At 34.6% G+C, this 21,147-nt stretch overlaps 1 protein-coding gene across 23 annotated transcripts in view; it reads right to left on the reverse strand.

Annotated features, from left to right (window-relative positions):
* BAZ2B (bromodomain adjacent to zinc finger domain 2B) overlaps positions 1-21,147 on the reverse strand; it is a 248,145-nt gene that overhangs the window by 118,948 nt on the left and 108,050 nt on the right. For all 23 annotated transcript variants that reach the window (XM_012745219.3, XM_020288473.2, XM_076005575.1 and 20 more), the window contains one exon: positions 11,312-11,458. In XM_012745219.3, coding sequence (XP_012600673.2) covers positions 11,312-11,456 — 145 coding nt within the window. In that variant the 5' untranslated portion in view covers positions 11,457-11,458. The remainder of the gene's footprint in view (positions 1-11,311; positions 11,459-21,147) is intronic.

The raw sequence follows: 21,147 nt of genomic DNA on the forward strand, positions 1-21,147 counted from the left end.
CCAACTTATAATGACTGTAGTAATACCATGCATTACCAAAAATACCTATAGGAGAGACTTCCTCTGTTATATATGGAAAAATTATACTACAGAAAGGAAATAATTTAATAATATATTTCATAGTTTTAGTACATTTTTGCCTTTATAGCAAGAATCCGAACTTAATATTTTAAAAAGCATCTTTCTCTTTAAAAGGTTCTATAGCACTTTACATAATTTTACTATTGTTTTCCTTCCACCTTCTAAAAAACACAGAATAATTGCATGTAAATATCTTCTAGAATTATTCTGTCCTGAACATACCTATTAAGCATCAGGTGCTATGTTTAAGTAACTAGAATACAAGGATGAATAAGACATAAACCCTGACCTCAAGGAACACATGTTTTGAGCACAATTTAAGTAGTACAAGACTATTTTTTATACCACAATGTATAAAACAAGTTAGTTAACAAATTGGTACTCTCATATACAGGACTCAGTAACCTAACCCAAACACCTAAAACAGTGTCTGGTACATAGTAGATGTACAATAAATATTTTTTGAATGAATCAATTCACTACTTATTTAGAGCAGAAGAGGTATATCCATAAGACTGATTCCAAAGGCTTTCAATCACAACAAGAAGCTGTCTTCAGTCTTTTTTCAAACTTGCAAGTATACTTGTTTCCTTTGCCTTACCTCATCAACCTTTGGTCCTGATTTTTTTTTAAATTACCACTTGGCCCTTTATTCTTCCTTGATTCTGTGTAGGGCATATGTTGAATTTGATCATACAAAATTCTACCATCTCAAAGTTCTTAAATTCATTTTAATTTAAAAAATGTTTTTAATAAAACCAGTATTACCTGGAATTAAATCCTTTAAGTTTCACTCTTGAACTACAGTTTCCACATTTCCATTCCCTTATTTCTCATCATGACCTCTCGTCTCTCTCAAGGCCATCCCTTTATCCTATCTATCTCCTTCTCTCTAAATACCATCTATATCTCTCCTGTGTTAACCTTAAAAGGAAAGTCTTATACCTGCTATGTCTACCTCCTCCTCACTTCTCAGAATCTTTTTTTTTAGACCCATAGATTTCTAAGCATATAATCTTCAATATTTGTGCTAAGCTCCCAGTCTCTATAAAGTCACTAAAGTTTTTCTAATCACTAGATGCCACTAATCTTTACTCTTTTCATTCTTAACCTCTCTCTATATTAATAAGTCTGATATTTCTGATTTCCTCTTTCCCATTAAAACCCATTTTGGGGCCGGGCACAGTGGCTCACACCTGTAATCCTAGCACTCTGGGAGGCCGAGGCAGGTGGATCATTTGAGCTCAGGAGTTCGAGACCAGCCTGAGCAAGAGCAACATCCCATCTCTACTAAAAATAGAAAGAAATTAGCTGGACAACTAAAAATATATATAGAAAAAATTAGGCAGGCATGGTGGTACATGTCTGTAGTCCCAGCTACTTGGAAGGCTGAGGCAGAAGGATTGCTTGAGCCCAGGAGTTTGAGGTTGCTGTGAGCTAGGTTGATGCCACAGCACTCTAGCCCGGGCAACAGAGTAAGACTCTACCTCAAAAAACAAACAAACAAACAACCACGTCATGTAACTCTCTTGATCTTCTTCTTATCTACAAATCGTTCAATAATAGTACTGTCTCCTTATTCTTATCAGATTTCTTTTTTATTCCTAAATGTAAGCATTCCTAAAGATCTGTCCAGCTATCTCCTTTTTTCACTCTATACTTTCTCCCTCAATGTCTCATGTGCTTCCACTGTTTTAACGATCCCCTCTGTGCAGAGGAATTCTAAACAAGGATTTTTAGCTCTTTGAGGCAAAAACTGAATCTTATTCATCTTAGTATCCCCAATACCTAGCATAATCTGAAACACAATAGGTACTTAACAAATGTTTCCCACTGCCTGTATTTTTGGTCACATTATTTCTTCCACTTCAGAATCTTCAAGCCTACATAACATGCTCTTCAACTTTTACCTTTAATAATCTTATCTATTCCTTACTAACCATCTCAAAAATGTATTACCCAAGAAGTATTCCTGAATCTCCCAGACAGATATGTTTGGGGCCTCCTTGGAAGATTCGTGATATATTATCCACAATCTGTCTTTTATCATTCCATTAGGGTATAAGATTCTGAAGGAAAGAATCATTTCTTAATCATTTTTACTCTTTACAAAACATTACACAAAGCAAACTGTTATCGGTTGGCAGAGACAACACTTCATAATACCTGCTATAGGCAACTCCAAAATAGCAGTTTTCAAATCTTTACTTTTCTCTTCTTTTAAAAGGCTAGAATAACCAGCATCATTCTTTAAATGATTAAAGATAAAATGTCTCTCGTTTTCTCTGCTCCAATTGCAAAAGTCATTCACAATGTTACTAAAATCTCATTGGGTAGTTAAGGGCAAATTTAATTAATGTCTATGTTGTAGCTTTAATCTTTTTAATACAGCAGCAGGAAACACTCTGATTACACCCTTCTTTTATTGCCAGGACAATGCTCTTAGACTTCAACTTAAAATTTCAAGCTACTGTTTACAAGGGAATTTTTGATCAGAGACTGATGATGGCTCCACAAATCCTATAATTTCATTTAAAACAAAGTATATACTGTATTAATAAAAAAGCAGAAAGATATCTTCTTACACAAAACAAAATACAACACAAGTCAAACAGGTTCTTTTAACCGTATGACTATTAAAAAAATTATTTGGATATTATTATAGAATGGTCCACTCTTGGAGAAGTAAAATTTGCCTACATAAAATATACCTAATATATCATCAGACAAAATATCTTGATTAAAACTTTTAAGTTTTGCTCAGAGAAAACATTTGCAAACTAATAAATTATAACATGAAATGGTAATACTTTTAGAAGAGTCCAATTATTCCTTTTTAGCAGATATTAACATTCAAACATAGTTTCAATATTATGAACATAAATTTTATTTTAGTTTCTAAGACAGGTAACAGCGTGCACATTTTGCATAAAGAAAATTAATAAGGCTGGGTGCGGTGGCTCAAGCCTGTAATCCTAGCACTCTGAGAGGCTGAGGTGGGCGGATTGCTCAAGGTCAGGAGTTCGAAACCAGCCTGAGCGAGAGAGACCTCTTCTCTACTATAAATACAAAGAAATTAATTGGCCAACTAATATATATATAGAAAAAATTAGCCGGGCATGGTAGTGCATGCCTGTAGTCCCAGCTACTTGGGAGGCTGAGGCAGAAAGATTGCTTGAGCCCAGGAGATTGAGGTTGCTGTGAGCTAGGCTGATGCCATGGCACTCACTCTAGCCTGGGCAACAAAGTGAGACTCTGTCTTTAAAAAAAAAAAAAGAAAAAATTAATATATATCTACAATACCTAAATTCTTGACTTAAATTATAAGCTGAATATTTTTCAGCAAAGCTTTTCAAATTCTACTAGCCAATACATATGCAAGTGATTAAAAGCAGTACATAAATGTCAGTGTGTCAATAAAAAGGCAGGGTAACTACAAGTGTCTATCAATATTAGTGAACAATAAGAGTTCATTCCCCCTTAAGATTGAAACAGTATAAATACTGAACCCTGAACCTAAAGTACTAGTGAGCAAAATCTCCTTTCACCAAGGAAAAGTCCAGAAAGCAAATTAAAATAAAAATAACTGTAGGGCATAAGTATGATAAAGAATTCAATCTCTTAAAAAACAAGATTGCCAGGCCAGGCACAGTGGCTCACGCCTGTAATCCTAGCTCTCTGGGAGGCCGAGGTGGGCGGATTGCTCCAGGTCAGGAGTTCGAAACCAGCCTGAGCAAGAGCAAGACCCCGTCTCTACTATAAATAGAAACAAATTAATTGGCCAACTAATATATATACAAAAAATTAGCCGGGCATGGTGGCAAATGCCTGTAGTCCCAGCTACTTGGGAGGCTGAGGCAGGAGGATTGCTTGAGCCAGGAGTTTGAGGTTGCTGTGAGCTAGGCTGACGCCATGGCACTCACTCTAGCCTGGGCAACAAAGCGAGACTCTGTCTCAAAAACACACACACACACACACACACACACACAAAACGATATATGAATAGAAACAAGGGTTTTTTTTGAAGATATTTATAGCCTTTGTTTATCGCATACCATATGAAATATCATGGATTTCAGTCCCAAAATATAAATATATTTGAATATGGGGTGCTACAATACTAGTAGTATGTGGAGTTACATATTATATAGCATATGCATTATATTATATTTTTAAAATATATAAGTAAAGCACTTTGGATGTACATCTGGCCTTAAGTTTTTTTTATTGTAAACTGAGAATTTATATAAATTGATAGGGTACAAAGTGATATTATAGTTTATGAATACAATGCAGAATAATTTAATCAAGCTAGTTAAAATATCCATCATCTTAAATATTTAACATTTTTGGTGGTGAGAATATTTGAAATTTACTTTCTTAGCAATTTTTAAATGTATAATAGTCTAATATTAACTATATTCACCATGTTATTCAATAGAACTTAAAAAAAAAAAGCATATCCTAGCACTCTTGGAGTCCAAGGGTGGAGGACAGCTGGAGCTCAGGGGTTCAACACCAGCTTGAGCACAGTGAGACCCATCTCCACTGAATAAAAAAGCAAGACAAAAATAAAAACAAAACAAAAAAAAAATTTAAAACCCCACAAAAACAAAAAGCCAATTCAGTCTGTCATACTGGCCTGATATCTGATAACTATGTACTTTTCAAATTAATACTAAATGAGAGGTGCTATGCTCTGAATGTTGGTGCACCCTCAAAATTCAAATGTTGGAACTTAATACCTAATGTGATAGTTTGAAGAGGTAAGGTCTTTGGGAAGTGACTAATTTATGAGGGCTCTGCCCTCAGGAATAGGATTAGTGTCCTTATAAAATAGGTTGAAGGGAGCTATTTTGGCCCCTTTTGAACCATGTGAGGACACGGCAAGAAAGCAACATCTTTTTTGAAGCAGAGAACAAGACCTCACCAAACACCAAATCTGCTAGTGCCTTGATCTTGGGCTTCCCAGCCTCAAGAACTGTGAGCAATAAATTTCTATTGTTTATATATTACCCTGTCTATTGCAGCCCAAATGAACTAGGATAAGAAGTGAAATTTTAAAAATATATTCATAATCTTGGAGGTAAAGGAGGGTTTCTTAAACAAGACATGAAAGCATAATCATAAATTAAAATATTGATAAATTAGACTATATTAAAGTTGGAAGTTCTATTCATCAAAAGATAATGTAGAATTAAAAACACACCATAGACTAGGAAAAGTATCTCTCACACATAAAACTGAAAAGAGAACCATCATCTACTATATAAAAAGAACTCATAAATCTCTAAGGTATACAACCCATTAGAAATATGTACCAAAGCCCTTAACAGGCATTTCAAAAAAGAAATCCAAAAAGCTAAAAATTATAAAAAGGTACCTCAATGAAACACTACTTCATATCACTCACTGACAAAAATCAAAAAGTCTGATAATGACAAGTTTTAGGATGAATGATAAGTATCAGGAATTCTAATACACAGCTGGTGGGAAAATAAACTGGTACTACAATAAGTTGAAGACATCTTCAGTAATGTATGCTTATATCCATTAGGATCCATGTATAATGACATTCATAACAGCATTGTTTGTCATTGGCAAAAGCAGGAAACAAAACATTGACAAACAGTAGTGTGGATATATAAATATATGTATAGTCCACTCGAATGCAACATGCAAAATTAACTCAGTCTTATTATACCCTCTACAACTTATTCTTTCTCCACATTTCTCATTATGTCATTCTTCACCAAGTTACTCAAGTCATGTTATGGTTTTCTCTCTCTAAACATTCCCTTACTCAAATTAAGTCACTATACAAGTATCTCCCTAGATAGCTCTGGAATCTTGTTTCTTTCTCCATTTCTAGTAACTCCTTAATTTGGGCCCCCATTATGCCTCACCTAGATAAATATAAGTATCTCCTAAAGGTCTTCTTTGCCTCTAGTTCTGTGTCTGTTGCAAACTGATGCTCCATGTTTTGCTAGAGCTATCATTTTTAAAGTGGTGTGAGCATAGAAAACCATTCCTTTTGGATAAATTATGAATAAAAATATGGTTACAATTTACTAGGCATCTACTATATGTCAGGCATTATCTCATTTATCCCTATAAAGTTACAATGCAGGTATGTTATACCTATTTTATAGATGAGGCAACTGAACCTCAGAAAAAGGCAATTTAGCCAAATTCACACAGCTAATAAGTGGATAAGCCAAGATTCCATTTCAGGGCCTTTTGCCTGAGAAGTCTTTGCTTTTAATCATTACATTGCACTACCTCAATTCCTAAACATGAAGTTCTAAATGATCTGACCTTGGCCTATTCCTCAACTTGACCTTTCTATCCCTCTTTCTTAGTCATAGCAGAGATTGACAATACATTCTTTCTTCTTCCTTACTAATAGAATCCCTATTTAATTCAATATGCTAAGCTAAAATCTATTTTTCCTGGCCTTTCTTGAAGCTGAGATTACCACTCACACAGTTCTGATGAAAGATTTAAGTGAAAATCTCTGGGTGGGGCTTCTGAGAAAACTCTGTAAAAGGGGTCAAAATAAGCTGTCATAATCTTCTAGTCAGTTCTGTAAAAAAAAAAAAAAAAGAAAAGAAAAAAGAAAAAAAAAAAAAATAAGCTGTCATGCAACTTTTGCCTTCCCCGCCCCTCCTTACTTCCTGGAGGGAAGTGGTGTAGGTAGATCAGCCCTCTTACAGCCATGAGATACACATGTGAACATGAAATTCCCATACTTCCAAAGGCAGAATGTAAATGAGAAGGAGTACAGGTCTGTGATGACAGTACCCCATCCCAGAACTGCCTATGTATGGGATGGTGTGTTTATTTGCCATGCTTTTCTACTGATAGTTAATGTCATAATGAACATATACCCTAAAATCTCATGTTTTGCTGATCAGTTTGCAATTTTCTCAATATGCCATGATTTGGTACACTTCTGTAAGAAGTCTGCAAGTAAGATACATATGTAAGTCAGTCTCTTTAACTTTTAAAAGAAAAGGAGACATAGTCTAGCTTTAACCAGAGAAATTTTAAATAGTTTACCAATTTTTACATATTCTGGATTTGTGTAAGCTTTTGTTGGAAGGGTTCTACATGCAAAATGGGTTGAAAACCACTGGTCTATGGCGTAGCTTACCTATCATTGAAATTTCTCAAAGTTCTACCTTTGTATTAAATCAAATGACCACAAATCTCAAACAACTTCACTCTATAAAGTTTATTTATGGAGCTATGCTTAAATATTATTCTTTCAGCTTTTACCCAGAACCAATATGTGGAATAGTTCTTGAATATTTGTGAAACTGGCATGTAGAATATGGTGCATCATTTTACACAAAAGTTTTGATGGCATACTCCCCTTGTCACTTAGGGCCAGAAAAAAGTTTGTTTTTTTCTGAGAAACTGATATACTTACTAGCACTAGGGTAATATGAGTCATGTAATCCTTTATGTTTTCCTTTTATTCTTAGCACCTATTAATAGCTAGTTGATTTTTTTGTTCAATATCTGCAGCTTTCTTTAGCTAAGACCTTTTTAGTTTCTAGATCTTATCTTTTGACATTTTAGTTCATTGTTTTTGCTTATCTGCCTAAACATTTATTGATATATGTCCCAAATGATTTTTTAGGAGTAGGCGGTTTTTTTTAATCATTCCTAAGGGAAAAGAAGTATTACTCTTCTAATAAGATCACCAAAACCCATATATGCAGATAGCTTTAGATTAATCAATCTTTACTACAGTGTTATTTTCTTTTTTGAGAGAGTCTCACATTGTCACCCTGGGTAGTATGCAGTGGCATCATTGTAACTCATTGCAACCTCAAACTCCTGGGCTCAAGCAATCCTCCTGATTCAGCCTCCTGAGTAGCTGGTACTACAGGCACACACCACCATGCCCCAGCTAACTTTTTTTCTATTTTTAGTAGAGATGGGGATCTCACTCTTGCTCAGCTGGTCTCGAACACCTGACTTCAAGCATCCTCCAGCCTTGGGCTCTCAGAGTGTTAGGATTATATGTAGTGTTACTTTCTATTCAAATCATTGTAATAAAACTAAGGGTGTGCTGTTGGAGGCCCTGTATGATATTGCTGTATGTGCTAAGAATGCAAGGCCCTGACTACTTTTTAACCAGGCTATTTTTCAGGAGTAATCTTGAAGGATGAGGCAATATCTACCCCCAACCTGACAAAGAGTAGGCTTGCTTTCATTTACTATAAAATGTAGGAAATTCTTCAAGTTCAGCATGCCTCAGCTATAACATAAACCCACTACGTGCATAGGATCCAACGGGGCCTTTTAATACTGCCCCTTGGACATGGAGAAGCAATGCCAACATGATGCTTATGCTGTTTGCTGTGCCATAAGCAACAAAATCTCTGATCAAGGAATCTCATGTCTTCTGCCAGCATCCATAATAGCAAAGGGATAATTTGTAAGTAGGTATAATCTCAGACTTTGACAACATGTTGATTCTATAGAAAGTAGTTAATCATTCAGAGTTTTAAAGGCTTGAATTAAATCCTAATATCTCAGAGGAATTCCTACAGACACACCATTAATGAAGATGATAGAAAATAAATAACTGAAATAACTGTTTCTCTGAAACGAAATTGCTTTAAAACAAAAGAATGACCACAAAGGGCTCATTAAAGAACTGGTGAGGTTGTGATATTTTAAAGATGAAAATTCTGTTTTGTTGTCTCTATCAAAAAAATTGAGGAGATAAAATTCTTTAACATAAAGTGGTCAAGTCCATTATCACTCTAAGATTTTATTTTAAAAACAGAATTATCAGATAATAGGCCAAATGAATCAAGCAAACGAACACAGGAAAACAAAATAAACTGAGCTATGCAGGACAACTGAGCACTTTCTTAAGTAATCTATGTGTTAGAGGGGAATGCAAGGCTTTCTTTTAAACATGAACCACAACACTATGAAAGGTAAAAACAGAAAATGATTTTACCTAAAAGTGAAAAAACTCATGTGGTAGGTACTAAAAAGAAGTGTTAGTAGATGATAAATTTCTGAATAAATAGAAATAAGCTATACTTTCATTCAATATAAGCATCTCAATATAAAAAATCTACACTCTTTTTTATTAGGAAATAATAATAAAGAACGAATTCCTTTCTAGACAAGGAGATTTCCAATGTTATTCAGCAACTCAGCATACTCCACCCCTTTTGCAACTCCCAACCACCACTAACAAACAAAATATAGTGCCCAACAAATGACTAATCAGAATTGCAAGCAATTCCAGTGTTAAGAAAACTCCACCACTAACAAACAAAATATAGTGCCCAACAAATGACTAATCAGAATTGCAAGCAATTCCAGTGTTAAGAAAACTCCACCACTAACAAACAAAATATAGTGCCCAACAAATGACTAATCAGAATTGCAAGTAATTCCAGTGTTAAGAAAACTAAGTGAGAAAAAGGTGTTCAGAAAACTCAAGGCTCTGTACTCAGGATGCTACTGAAACTTTCAACGTAAAAAAAGACATTTCTCTAGAAACTATGCATGATAAAGACTGATTTAGAAATAAATACAAAGTAAGACAGTAGATTAGAAGAATATATTGAAATGAGCTGACAACAAAGGAAAGAGGAAGAAGAGTTACAAAAAACAGGAAAGAATAATTACAAAAGTACAACTGTGTACAACCATTTAGACAAAGTAACCTAAGGAAAAAGCCAACCATGGTATCACTATATTTTTGAGCACAGCGTATCATCAATGGACCTTAGAATCCAGCCATCATTTTATATATATGGGAAATGTCAATGAAGTTGTTAAATTACTTGATGAACATTGTACACAGGGTGCAGGAGAAGACAGGTTAAATTGATTTTTTAAAAAATAAAACACTATATTTTGAGTTATTTTGTAATCACTAAGAACATATTAGAAAACTGTTCTACAATAATATAATAACAAAATCACATCTTTCTTGTCATTCCATTGATTAGAAAAATCAGAATTAAAAATATATTTCATAATTTGCTAGGGTTATTTTATAAGCAAACATTCCATATTTATTTATACATTTAATTTATGTAATATTACAAATCTAATTTTGAAAAAGTAGATTATCATTTAGTTCCACCATTTATAAACATGAAATAATCTATAAGATAAAAAATATCTAAGGTTAAAATGATTCCTACTGATAAAGGAATGAGTCAATGAAGTTTTAGGTGTTTTTTTTTTGGTGGTTGTTGTTGTTTTAATGATATATTCTACCAAAACTGTGTAAAAAAACAAAGAATAATTTTAAGGGGTACTTAAATGTACCTTCCACATAATTAATCAAATTGAGGATATTTTTACTTTTGAAATAAAGTTCTCTTTTTAGTAATATAAACTTTGTTCATGTTTAAGAGAAACTTATTATGCTCTAAACTTTTAAATTATTTTCCATCAAGTAAATGACCTGCCTTAGTATACATCTGTAAACTGCAGTAGCTGGAACTTGCAAAGGTCATTTTGAATACTGGGAGAAAATTTAGGGCAAAGGGCCCACCAAGAACTCCTTTGTATATTTCTTCATTCCCTCATGGGCCTATTGTTTTTTTTTTTTTTTTTTTTGAGACAGAGTCTCGCTTTGTTGCCCAGGCCAGAGTGAGTGCCATGGCGTCAGCCTAGCTCACAGCAACCTCAAACTCCTGGGCTCAAGCAATCCTCCTGCCTCAGCCTCCCGAGTAGCTGGGACTACAGGCATGCGCCACCATGCCCGGCTACTTTTTTTTTTATATATATATTAGTTGGCCAATTAATTTGTTTCTATTTATAGTAGAGACGGGGTCATGCTCTTGCTCAGGGTGGTTTCGAACTCCTGACCTTGAGCAATCCGCCCGCCTCGGCCTCCCCGAGTGCTAGGATTACAGGCGTGAGCCACCGCGCCCAGAAAGGGCCTATTGTTTTAAAAAGACTTGACTTTACTAATTTATTAAGTAAAATAAATTAAGATATTAAGATTAAACTCTCAAAGAGAATTTTGAATAAGCATGAAAAGCATGGAATAACCAGTGGAAATCCAGTGTGAAATTCAGAAAAAGCAAAGAAATTAGATGTTTAACCTAGCCATTGTTCAACAGGTCAATGGGGGTCACGAAAACATTTTAATAGAGCTCAATAAAACTTGATGAATGCAAATTATTAAAAGAATCGCATTCTAAATTGAGTTAAAAAAAGGGATATTTACCACATGGGCTGATTGTAGAGCTAAGTGAAGCAACTCCAGTGGAAAGGCCGCCTTTTGAAACTGCTGAAGCCACAGAAGGTGTAGAAGATGAAGTTGGTGTAGTAGAGGAGGCTGTTGAGGACGGTAACCGTTCTCCAGACTCCATATCTATGAGAGAAGGAAATGTTAATTTTTTTCATATTTTTAAAAATTTACTATTTTTTTAAATTTCACAATATTATGGGGGTACAAATGTTTTTGGTTACATGTATCAGTTTTGTTATGTTTGAGTCAGGTTTATAGTGTGTTTATCACTCAGATAGTGTTCATTGTACCCATTAGGTAAGTTTTCTTCTACTCCCTCTTTCCCCTCCCTAATTCTCAGCATTAAATAGGAAAATTATTCAAAAGAGTTAAACATATTTAAACTTTTTATATACTTCTAAAAATAAATTTAGAAATACATGTTCTTCAGAAATATAAAATATGAAATAGATAAAAATATAATTAAAAATAATAATTTATAAAATAAATTTCCTGTTAATTATACCAAATCCTCTTCTAATAGAACTTCCAATTCAAAAACTTCTCTTCATATTCTGGTATTTCTGTCAGTTGGCTCAATAAATGGTAGTACTGCAATGGTTAAGTATGTCTATATTCTTATAGGATCTTTCTTTCTTTTTATCAGCATTCATCACCAGAAAAGCATAGTTACCATGATGGCTGTGTGGAAGTAATGTTTAAAGGGTAGGTTTTGGGTCAGAAACAGGCACTAATAAACTCTGAGATATGTGCCTGTCTGATGGTAAGGCCCATTGCTGACACCTTTCTCTATAAATTATCAATATTTGTACCAAGTCTTATTTTACTAAAAACAAAAACTGTGGATTCTTTACCTAGAAAAAGTTTATAGGAAGAGGCTATTTTCTTCTTCATAGCTATATTTTAAGCCTAAGTAGATTTCTTGGGTGGATGAATATTCTCCTTGTATGCAAAATACTATTCTCCCATATTAGCCTTAAATTGTTGTTTTTAATAGGTATTTCTTAGTTCCAGTAACCCCAAATTTGGTCAACTACTCCATGTTCATCTTATCTTTTTTTCTTTATTTTACAGAAATTTAACAAATCTACTCTAGCCTTTGCTACTCTTGAATGAGGACTGTCATTAGGATCAGCTCTTCCAATTTTCAAGTTAAAGATTTTATTATTATTGTTCCCTGCTAAAGCACAAATATAGCTCTGAAAGAAATCATGGTCATCAACTTGAAAGTTAAAAGATAAAAAGGCAATCCTTTGCAATTGTGAATACTTCACAAAACAATCATTGGGTTACCATACCTAAAGAACTATTCAAAGAACAGTTTAAAGTATATATGCAACAAGGGATGCTAAAAGCAGTAGGTGAAAGTTTGAGGAGAAACAGGATATTTGTATAGTCTCAACATATCTCCTCCAAAATATTAATTAAATAAAAAGGGAAAAAGAATAACTTCACAGTGGAGAAACTACATTACCTATGGTAAAAAAATATATCAACATCAAACATTCTCTGGTGCTCTGCCTGAAGAACACCTTTGTGGTATTCTTCCCAATAATGTAAAACCTCAGTCAAACCATGAGAAACAACAGACAAACCCAAATTAAAAGACCATGTCAAAATAACTATTATTCATTAAACGAGTCGAGGTCATGAAAGAAAAGGAAAGACTGTGGAAATGCCATGGGGTGGAGACTAAGGTGACACAACCAAATGTGATATGAGATCCTAGGTTGGATTTTGGAACAAAAAAAGGACATCAATGGAAAACTAATGAAATTCATATAAAATCTACAATTAGTGCCTCATTTCCATCATCGCCTCCGATTCCTTTAAAGTCTGGGTCAAATACCGCACTGCTGTTTGTATCTGTCAACGTCTGTTTATAAACCACTGCCCATAGTGGATACTGAAATGACTTAACCACTACCAAAAACATAATATTTAATAATAATATTAATTAAAAGGAAATTAATTGAAACAGAGAACTTAGGCCAAGACCCAAGGTCTTGTGCCAGGACCCTCTTGCTTAGCTGTCGTGTTCTTGAAGCTGCTGATCCAAGATCTCATGGACTGAAGACAGCACGTACCCTAACCCGAGGTGGCCGGCCACCACCCCCAGGGCCCACAACCTTGATCTCATGGTAACTCCCGTCCTCTGTCCTGTGAGCAGCATTTTGAACAGCCCAATCGGGATTCTCAACAATCATCAGGTCATAAGATCTGGGCAACATTTTCCCTCCTTTTGTTAGATTTGTGGGTTGTTTTGGTGTTTGGGATTTTTTTGTTTTTAAACGATTGATATTGCATGTACAGAGATGGCTGCAATTTTTTCTTTGGAGTGTTCTATTGATAGAATGTTTTTATTTTTCAGCTGACCATCTGCCTCTTGAGAGAGAGAAGTGGGCATCCTTCCTTTAAATTCAGGAACCACTGCTGTCTTGACTCTTTTTCTGTTAACCTGCATCCCTTATATAAGTTGTTTTGGATTTGGAATTCAGTTTTAGTCAAAAAAAAAAAAAAAAAATCAAAAAAAAAAAAAAAAAAATCTACAATTAATAGTATTGCATCAATGTTAATTTCATGATGTTTATAATTTTGATAATTGTACTATGGTTGCACAAATTATTAATATTAGGAGAAGCTAAGTGAAAAATATATGTAAATGCTCTGTATTTGTTTTGCCCTGTAAGTCTAAAATTATTTCAAAATAAAAAGTAAAAAACAAAAACACAAACACAAAGTCTGCCACATAGTAAGCACTCAAAAAAATATATGTGCACTGGAGTTGAAGAGTATAAACATAAACCTTGAAGGAATGGTGATACAGATTACATTGTGTCAGTGAGATATTAGATAATAAATGTTATCTGGGTTCAAAAACTGTGTCTGAAGCTTATTAGTTGTGACCTTGTGAAAATTATGTATTTTCTCTGAATTCTCAATTTCTTCATGAGAAATATAAAAAAGATACACTTGGGAGGATTAAATGAGATAATACATGTAAAGTGCTGACTGAGTACCTAGCATTCAACAATTGTTAGCTATTGTTTTAATTAGTGGATACATGGTTATCCATGTGTATACATGGCAGTAAAAGAAACCTTGATATTTTTAGATTTTTTATGTTAAAGTAAAACTTTAAGAGTTATACTATTTATAGATTATATATATCATTGCCATGGCATTGTATATTTTAGCCAGACAGTGTATGTAAGAATTTAAAATGAATGGGCCGGGCGTGGTGGCTCACGCCTGTAATCCTAGCACTCTGGGAGGCCAAGGTGGGTGGATCGCTCGAGGTCAGGAGATCGAAACCAGCCTGAGCTAGAGCAAAACCCGTCTCTACTATAAATAGAAATAAATTAATTGGCCAACTAATATATATAGAAAAAATTAGCCGGGCATGGTGGCACATGCCTGTAGTCCCAGCTACTCGGGAGGCTGAGGCAGCAGGATTGCTTGAGCCCAGGAGTTTGAGGTTGCTGTGAGGTAGGCTGATGCCACAGCACTCACTCTAGCCTGGGCAACAAAGCGAGATTCTGTCTCAAAAAAACCAAAATAAATAAATAAATAAAATGAATGCCTCAAAACCGTAGTAGGCACCAATGGTAAAACTTAAAACTTTGCAAATAAGCTATAATACAAATAAAAATTAAAAATTAATGTGTTAATTTTACATTGACATGTACATTTAGTCTATTATCACATGAGTATTTTATTTTATTGCTTCTTTTGAGACAGGGTCTCACTCTATCACCCTGGCTAGAGTTCAGTGGCATTGTCATAGCTCACTGCAACCTCAAATTCCTGGGCTCAAGTGATCCTTCTGCCTCAGCCTCTCAGGTAGCTGGTACTGTAGGGGCACACCACTATGCCTGGCTAATTTTTCTATTTTTTGTAGAGACAGGGTCTTGCTCTTGCTCAGGCTAAACTCCTGACCTCAAACTCCTGACCTCAAGCAGTCCTCCCACCTTGGCCTCCCAGAGTGCTAGGATTACGGAGTGAGCGACCACGCCTGGCCTCACATGAGTTCTTATTCATTATTCAAGTATAGTATATAAGAATTAGTAGAAACTCAGTTATTCAGATCATTTAAGAAAATATATTCATTAAAATAAAAACAGTTCAGGTATCTAAGGACCACCTATTTCCAGATTTCTGTTAGGGCCAGAGCATCCAGATCTGATGCCTACATTCTTATGATAGCCTCTCGTTTTGACCCCATGTGTTATGAATACCCCTTTCATTTTGGGTTCCAAATCATCACCAACCAACTGATTCTTCTGTGTCCAAAAAGAGCCCAGATACCATGAGATCAAAATGAACAGCCTATAATAACATGATTTCCCATCTGTAACACACTCTCCTATACAAAAATATCTAATAGGTATATCTTTAATCTTAAAGTCATTCATTGAGATTATAGTTTCTAATGTATAACTTCAGAATTTTTTATTTATAAAGCTAATCAGTTAGGATAAAGATAACTACAACTGAAAATTAATATAAAACACTACAGTGAAAAACAATTGTTGTTCTGAACAGGAGAAAAATGTGCAAAAGATGAAAGGATTGTAAATGATCTGATTCATTATAGATCTTCCCTGTAATCTAAAGCATTGGTTTTCAACCAGAGATGATTTTGTAACACTCCCCACTCCCACCATCAGGGAACGTTTGGGAGACATTTTTTATTGTCACAATTGACAGGATGCTAATGGCACTGAGTAGATGCAGGCTAGAGATGCCACTAAATACCCTACAATGCATAGGACATCCCCCAGCCCCCACTCGAACAGAATTATCCAGCCCAAAATGTTAGTGCTACAAAGGATGAAGAACTCTAATCTAAAGGATCAAAAAGTATATTATTTGGAATTTCTCTAACCAAAACTTTCCTTTAAGTAGTAATTCTATATGATAGTAAGATGATTCAAGCTGATTGTGATGATCCAAAATCACTATAATAAATGATAAAATTATATTCAACATATCTTTTGTGTCAGCATATCACTAAGATTCTAATATTTTACATTTTGTCCAACTTGTTTAAAACTGATAAGGTATGATATGCAACTAATGCAGATCATAATGCTCACTCATAAATTTGTTGTATTTTACTAAAATGATAATTATAACAATTATGAAAACAGACAAAAGTCAAAATTTATGAAAATGATAGGCCACAAACTACTTCTTTCTTGTGTGATGATTTTTATGTACTACAAGAGGATTCAATGATTAATTGTTACTAACAACATTGTTCAAATTCATGTTATGTCAAATATTCCTTTTTTGGAAGCCTGCTTGTAATTAGGTGCTCTGTGCTCCAGCCTGTGATCTGGATTCCTAAATACTAGTTTCCTTACTCAAAAAATGATGAGATTGAATTAAACTAGCTCTCAAGTTGCTATCAGAGTTTTATAAGCTTTGTCATTAAAAAAACAACCCCCTGGCCCAAACAAACCAAAAACACACCAAAAATTCATATTGCATTAAAATATTTAACAATTCTATTTTTTCCTTGTCCTTCCTCTCATTGGCCTTGATTCTCTCTCTAAATGTGGATCATGCTAAATTATAGATTTCTGTTAAATCTTTTAAAGATTTACTCTAGTCTTATTTATACCTCAGGAGACCTAATAACGAGAAAATTATCCACAAGTAAAGCACTGGTTTTCATATAGCTCAGTAAATAATCTACTCGGAGTATCCTTGTCTATCCAAAGGATTAAATATTCCTTTGCAATGAGATATCTGTGGGGAAGATGTTATCCTAAGACATATGAAAAAGATATAAAAAATTTAAGGGAAGATTTGAGCAAGATTTAACATTCATGGATCAACTAAACTGTAGATGTAGTCTATGAATTTAAATATTGACTAGACTTAGAAATGTCTAACACGGATACAAAGCTTAGAAAGATAAAAAGAGAGATAATGCATGGTTAACTGATCCTTTCGTCTACATATGGGGCTCCAAAGAACAAGCAAAAGACCTAAACCTTTGCTTAACTAAGAACCATAGTTAAATTTTTAATTGGAATAGCTAAGACAGTTCTAGAAAGCAACTGAAGCCAATGCATAAGAGATTGAAAAAATATATAGTATCAAAGAAAAATCATGTTATTCTATGTAAAATATCCACAAACACTAAGAAGCACAGGAAGCAAAGAGTCTAAGTACTATATATCTGATGAAGTAAAATAAAAACTCCTCTTTGGCCGGGCGCGGTGGCTCACGCCTATAATCCTAGCTCTCTGGGAGGTCGAGGCGGGCGGATTGCTAGAGGTCAGGAGTTCAAAACCAGCCTGAGCAAGAGCGAGACCCCGTCTCTACTATAAATAGAAAGAAATTAATTGGCCAACTGATATATATAAAAAATTAGCTGGGCATGGTGGCGCATGCCTGTAGTCCCAGCTACTCGGGAGGCTGAGGCAGAAGGATCGCTCGAGCCCAGGAGTCTGAGGTTGCTGTGAGCTAGGCTGACACCACGGCACTCACTCTAGCCTGGACAACTAAGCGAGACTCTGTCTCAAAAAAAAAAAACAAAAAAAACTCCTCTTTAACGGAAAAGAAGCAGAGCTAACATAACAGGGTAAAGAAAATACTTCTAAAAGAACAGAGAGAGGGTAAGAGGTTGTGAATACCATGAGAAAATGTTTTGTTGGGGTTTTTTTGTCCTGGTCACCTAACATCAGGTTTGTCTAATATTAACACTTCCCTACTCAAAAGTCTTCAAAGGAATGTATCTTAGAAATATACTCACACATATGGGTAATAAAGGATATTTATCACAATATTGAATTGCAAAAGACTAAACCATACATTTCCATCAACAAGAAATACTTAGAGCTTTTAATCTTTACTAGATTACTGACCAGGTATTCAAAAAGCATGAGGTAGATCTATATTGGCTAGTATGTTAAATGAAAAAAGCAAGATGGGGAAGAATATAAACAGCAAGATCTCATTTGTGATTTAAAGGGGAGGGGATATATACTTATTCCTGTATGTTCACTGAATGTTTCCGGGAAAATATATGTTAACTATATTTACTACTAGGCAAAAGGATGGGGGAGTTGGATTCTAAAATGAGGGAATTATTTTTACCATGGTTTTTTTTTTTTTTTTTTACTACTTGAATGTTTTACCATGTCACTGTATTAATAACAGTTAAATCAATAAAAAGAGAAAGGTTTCTAAAGGTTTGTTATTACTAGAAATTACCTTTCAAAATGCTCCACTGTCTTAGGATAACTTTAAGTACCTTGAGGTAGAGGTTCAGCTCTGGCCCACATGCCACTTGCTTCCATCAAAGGCCTTCTTTTATAAGTTTTGTATATTGTGATTGCATGTGAGATTTTATTTGAAAAAAGGGTCCCAGGACTTTAGAAAAAAACTTTGCAGGGCCAGGTGTGGTGGCTCACACCTGTAATCCTAGTACTTTGGGAGGATGAGGCAGGAGGATTGCTTGACATGAAGAGTTCAAGACCACCCTGAGCCAGACATCATCACTGAGGACTCAGCTTTCAGTAGGAGACACTTCCACTGTTCCCTGGTCTTTAATTCCTAATTTCAAGTCATTGTACAACTGATCTACAAATTATATCTTATTCCCTAATGGAGGATATATTCCTAATTCTACATCCCAAATACCCAGACCCTGACAAGTTGAGTCAATCACCTACTCAGAGAGGTTGTAAGTGACACATCTTATTATCTATCTACTATTCCCTTTTCAAACTCCCTGTGGATGATCAGTTCTCTCTTCTAATTTCATTTTTTTTTAAAGAGAATAAAACACCATCAATAAAAAAGAATAGGAACAAAATAAGGTAACTGTAGAATAGAGTGCTTGGCTCTACTGACATGAACAATTAGGAACCTACCAGTGGAGGGTGGAGAAGTAACTAAATTATAAATTTAAAATTAAAGCACTATAGAAAAACAATGTTCTTCCCCTTGCAAAATCTAAACGCTAATGACATCAGACCCATCCTCTCCTTTTTTCCTGTTAAAATGGGGGAGATGGCCTTCATTGCTTCAAACTTACTATTAACTTTTCACAGTTTCACACAGCTTGTAAGGAACCTTACTTCATTGGTTATTTCCTCTCTTTTCTGTATCTCTACTGTATTCTTTTCAGTTATCCCCCATCTTTAAAAACAACAAAAATCCCTTCTTTAACCACTCATTCTCATTTAGATATCTTATTTTTTTCTATTGCCATTTTCAACTAAGATTCCTAAAATTGTCTACATATATGGTTTCCACCTTTCTTTTTACAGTTTCACTCACTCCAGTCTGGCCCTCTAAATTTATTTCTGTAACATGCCATCATATGACTTTAGTGTTAGGATCCCACTACCAAAACTAGGCATGAAAATCAAGCAAAATCTAATTGAATGTGTCTGTGGCCCTGCCAGAAAGGAAGACTATGAAAAGAATACAAAATTCAACCAGGAGATAAATTGAATCATTGATACAAGTTGGCAGCAATCTGACTAGGGGATTGCAAACACAAAAGAGATCAAAAAATTTATGTAATGGTATCTTTAATCTGGGAGGCAAGTCATGAAACCAATCCCATATGTAAAGTGTGAACTGAAGTTCTCTACCAGGGGATGAGCACAAACATGTCCACTCTCCTGGTATCCAATCCAATACCATATCATCTCAATTTTACTTTCACCATAAGCCTTAAATTGATCCACCTTCTCCATCTCCATAACCACCACACTGGTGTATGTCACTAACAGGTTCCCCTTAGAGCAAGGGCCTGTAGTCAGGGTTCCTATTTTAGTGTTACTTGTTTCTGTATTAGCTGTGATTGCTTTTGTACCACAAGGGCACAGTGGAGGTAGTTGTGACAGAAACCCTAAGGTCTACCTAAAATATTATTTGATCCTTTAAGACAAAGTTTGCCAATCCCTGTTCTATTAGTCTAGGCTGCCGGTAAGATTCCTAACTCATCTTGTTTACAAACTTGCCCCGATACCTCTATCTTCCCTACTAAAATCTATTCTTCATAGAGCAATTGTTAAAAATATACATTAAACAACGACATTTTTCTAGTTAAATCCTTCGGTAACAATGCAGTTACATTTAAGATAAAATATAAAATCATTGACAGGTTCCACAAAGTCCTTCTTCCATCTACCTCTTTAGCATCATTGTATGTGCTCTTTAATAGCTCAATATTTTTGGCCAAACGAGCTGAATGTAACACGTAAGGGAGAACTATAAAGACATTTTTCATAGTTAAACTATGATTATTTCTCTTGACATTCTTGTCAATAACTCTCTAAAATAACTGATAAAGTAAAAAACTAGTTTGAAGGTTAGGATAAGGGAGCTGCTGGTCTTATTATTTATTCTTTTGAGTTTTTGTTTATATATATTTAATAACAAGGAAGGAATTAAAAATACACTCAATAAACTTTCAGTGAAACAATTTTAGTGAATTTAACTCCATGACAGACAAAATAAAATTGATAATTAACTAGACATACTGAAAAACATGACAATTCAAAAGAAATCAGTTCAAAGTTATACACAGGACCAAAAGCACCACAAATGTTAAGATTGGGAAAATCACACACACACAAAAAATAAAGTGAAAAAAGACATGACTAGTCAGACCGAATTAGAAGTCAATCAACAATTTAATATCATTGTGGAATAAATGGAAAATGTGTTTCAAACATGATACTACTGTTATTGACAGTATTACTATTGTTTATAACTTGGACTACAATCACCACCATCTGTCTACACCATTTACTGACAGCCTAGTATTTTTTACACCA

Source organism: Microcebus murinus, chromosome 8 (genome assembly GCF_040939455.1).
Source record: "Microcebus murinus isolate Inina chromosome 8, M.murinus_Inina_mat1.0, whole genome shotgun sequence".
Classification (NCBI taxonomy): domain Eukaryota; kingdom Metazoa; phylum Chordata; class Mammalia; order Primates; family Cheirogaleidae; genus Microcebus; species Microcebus murinus.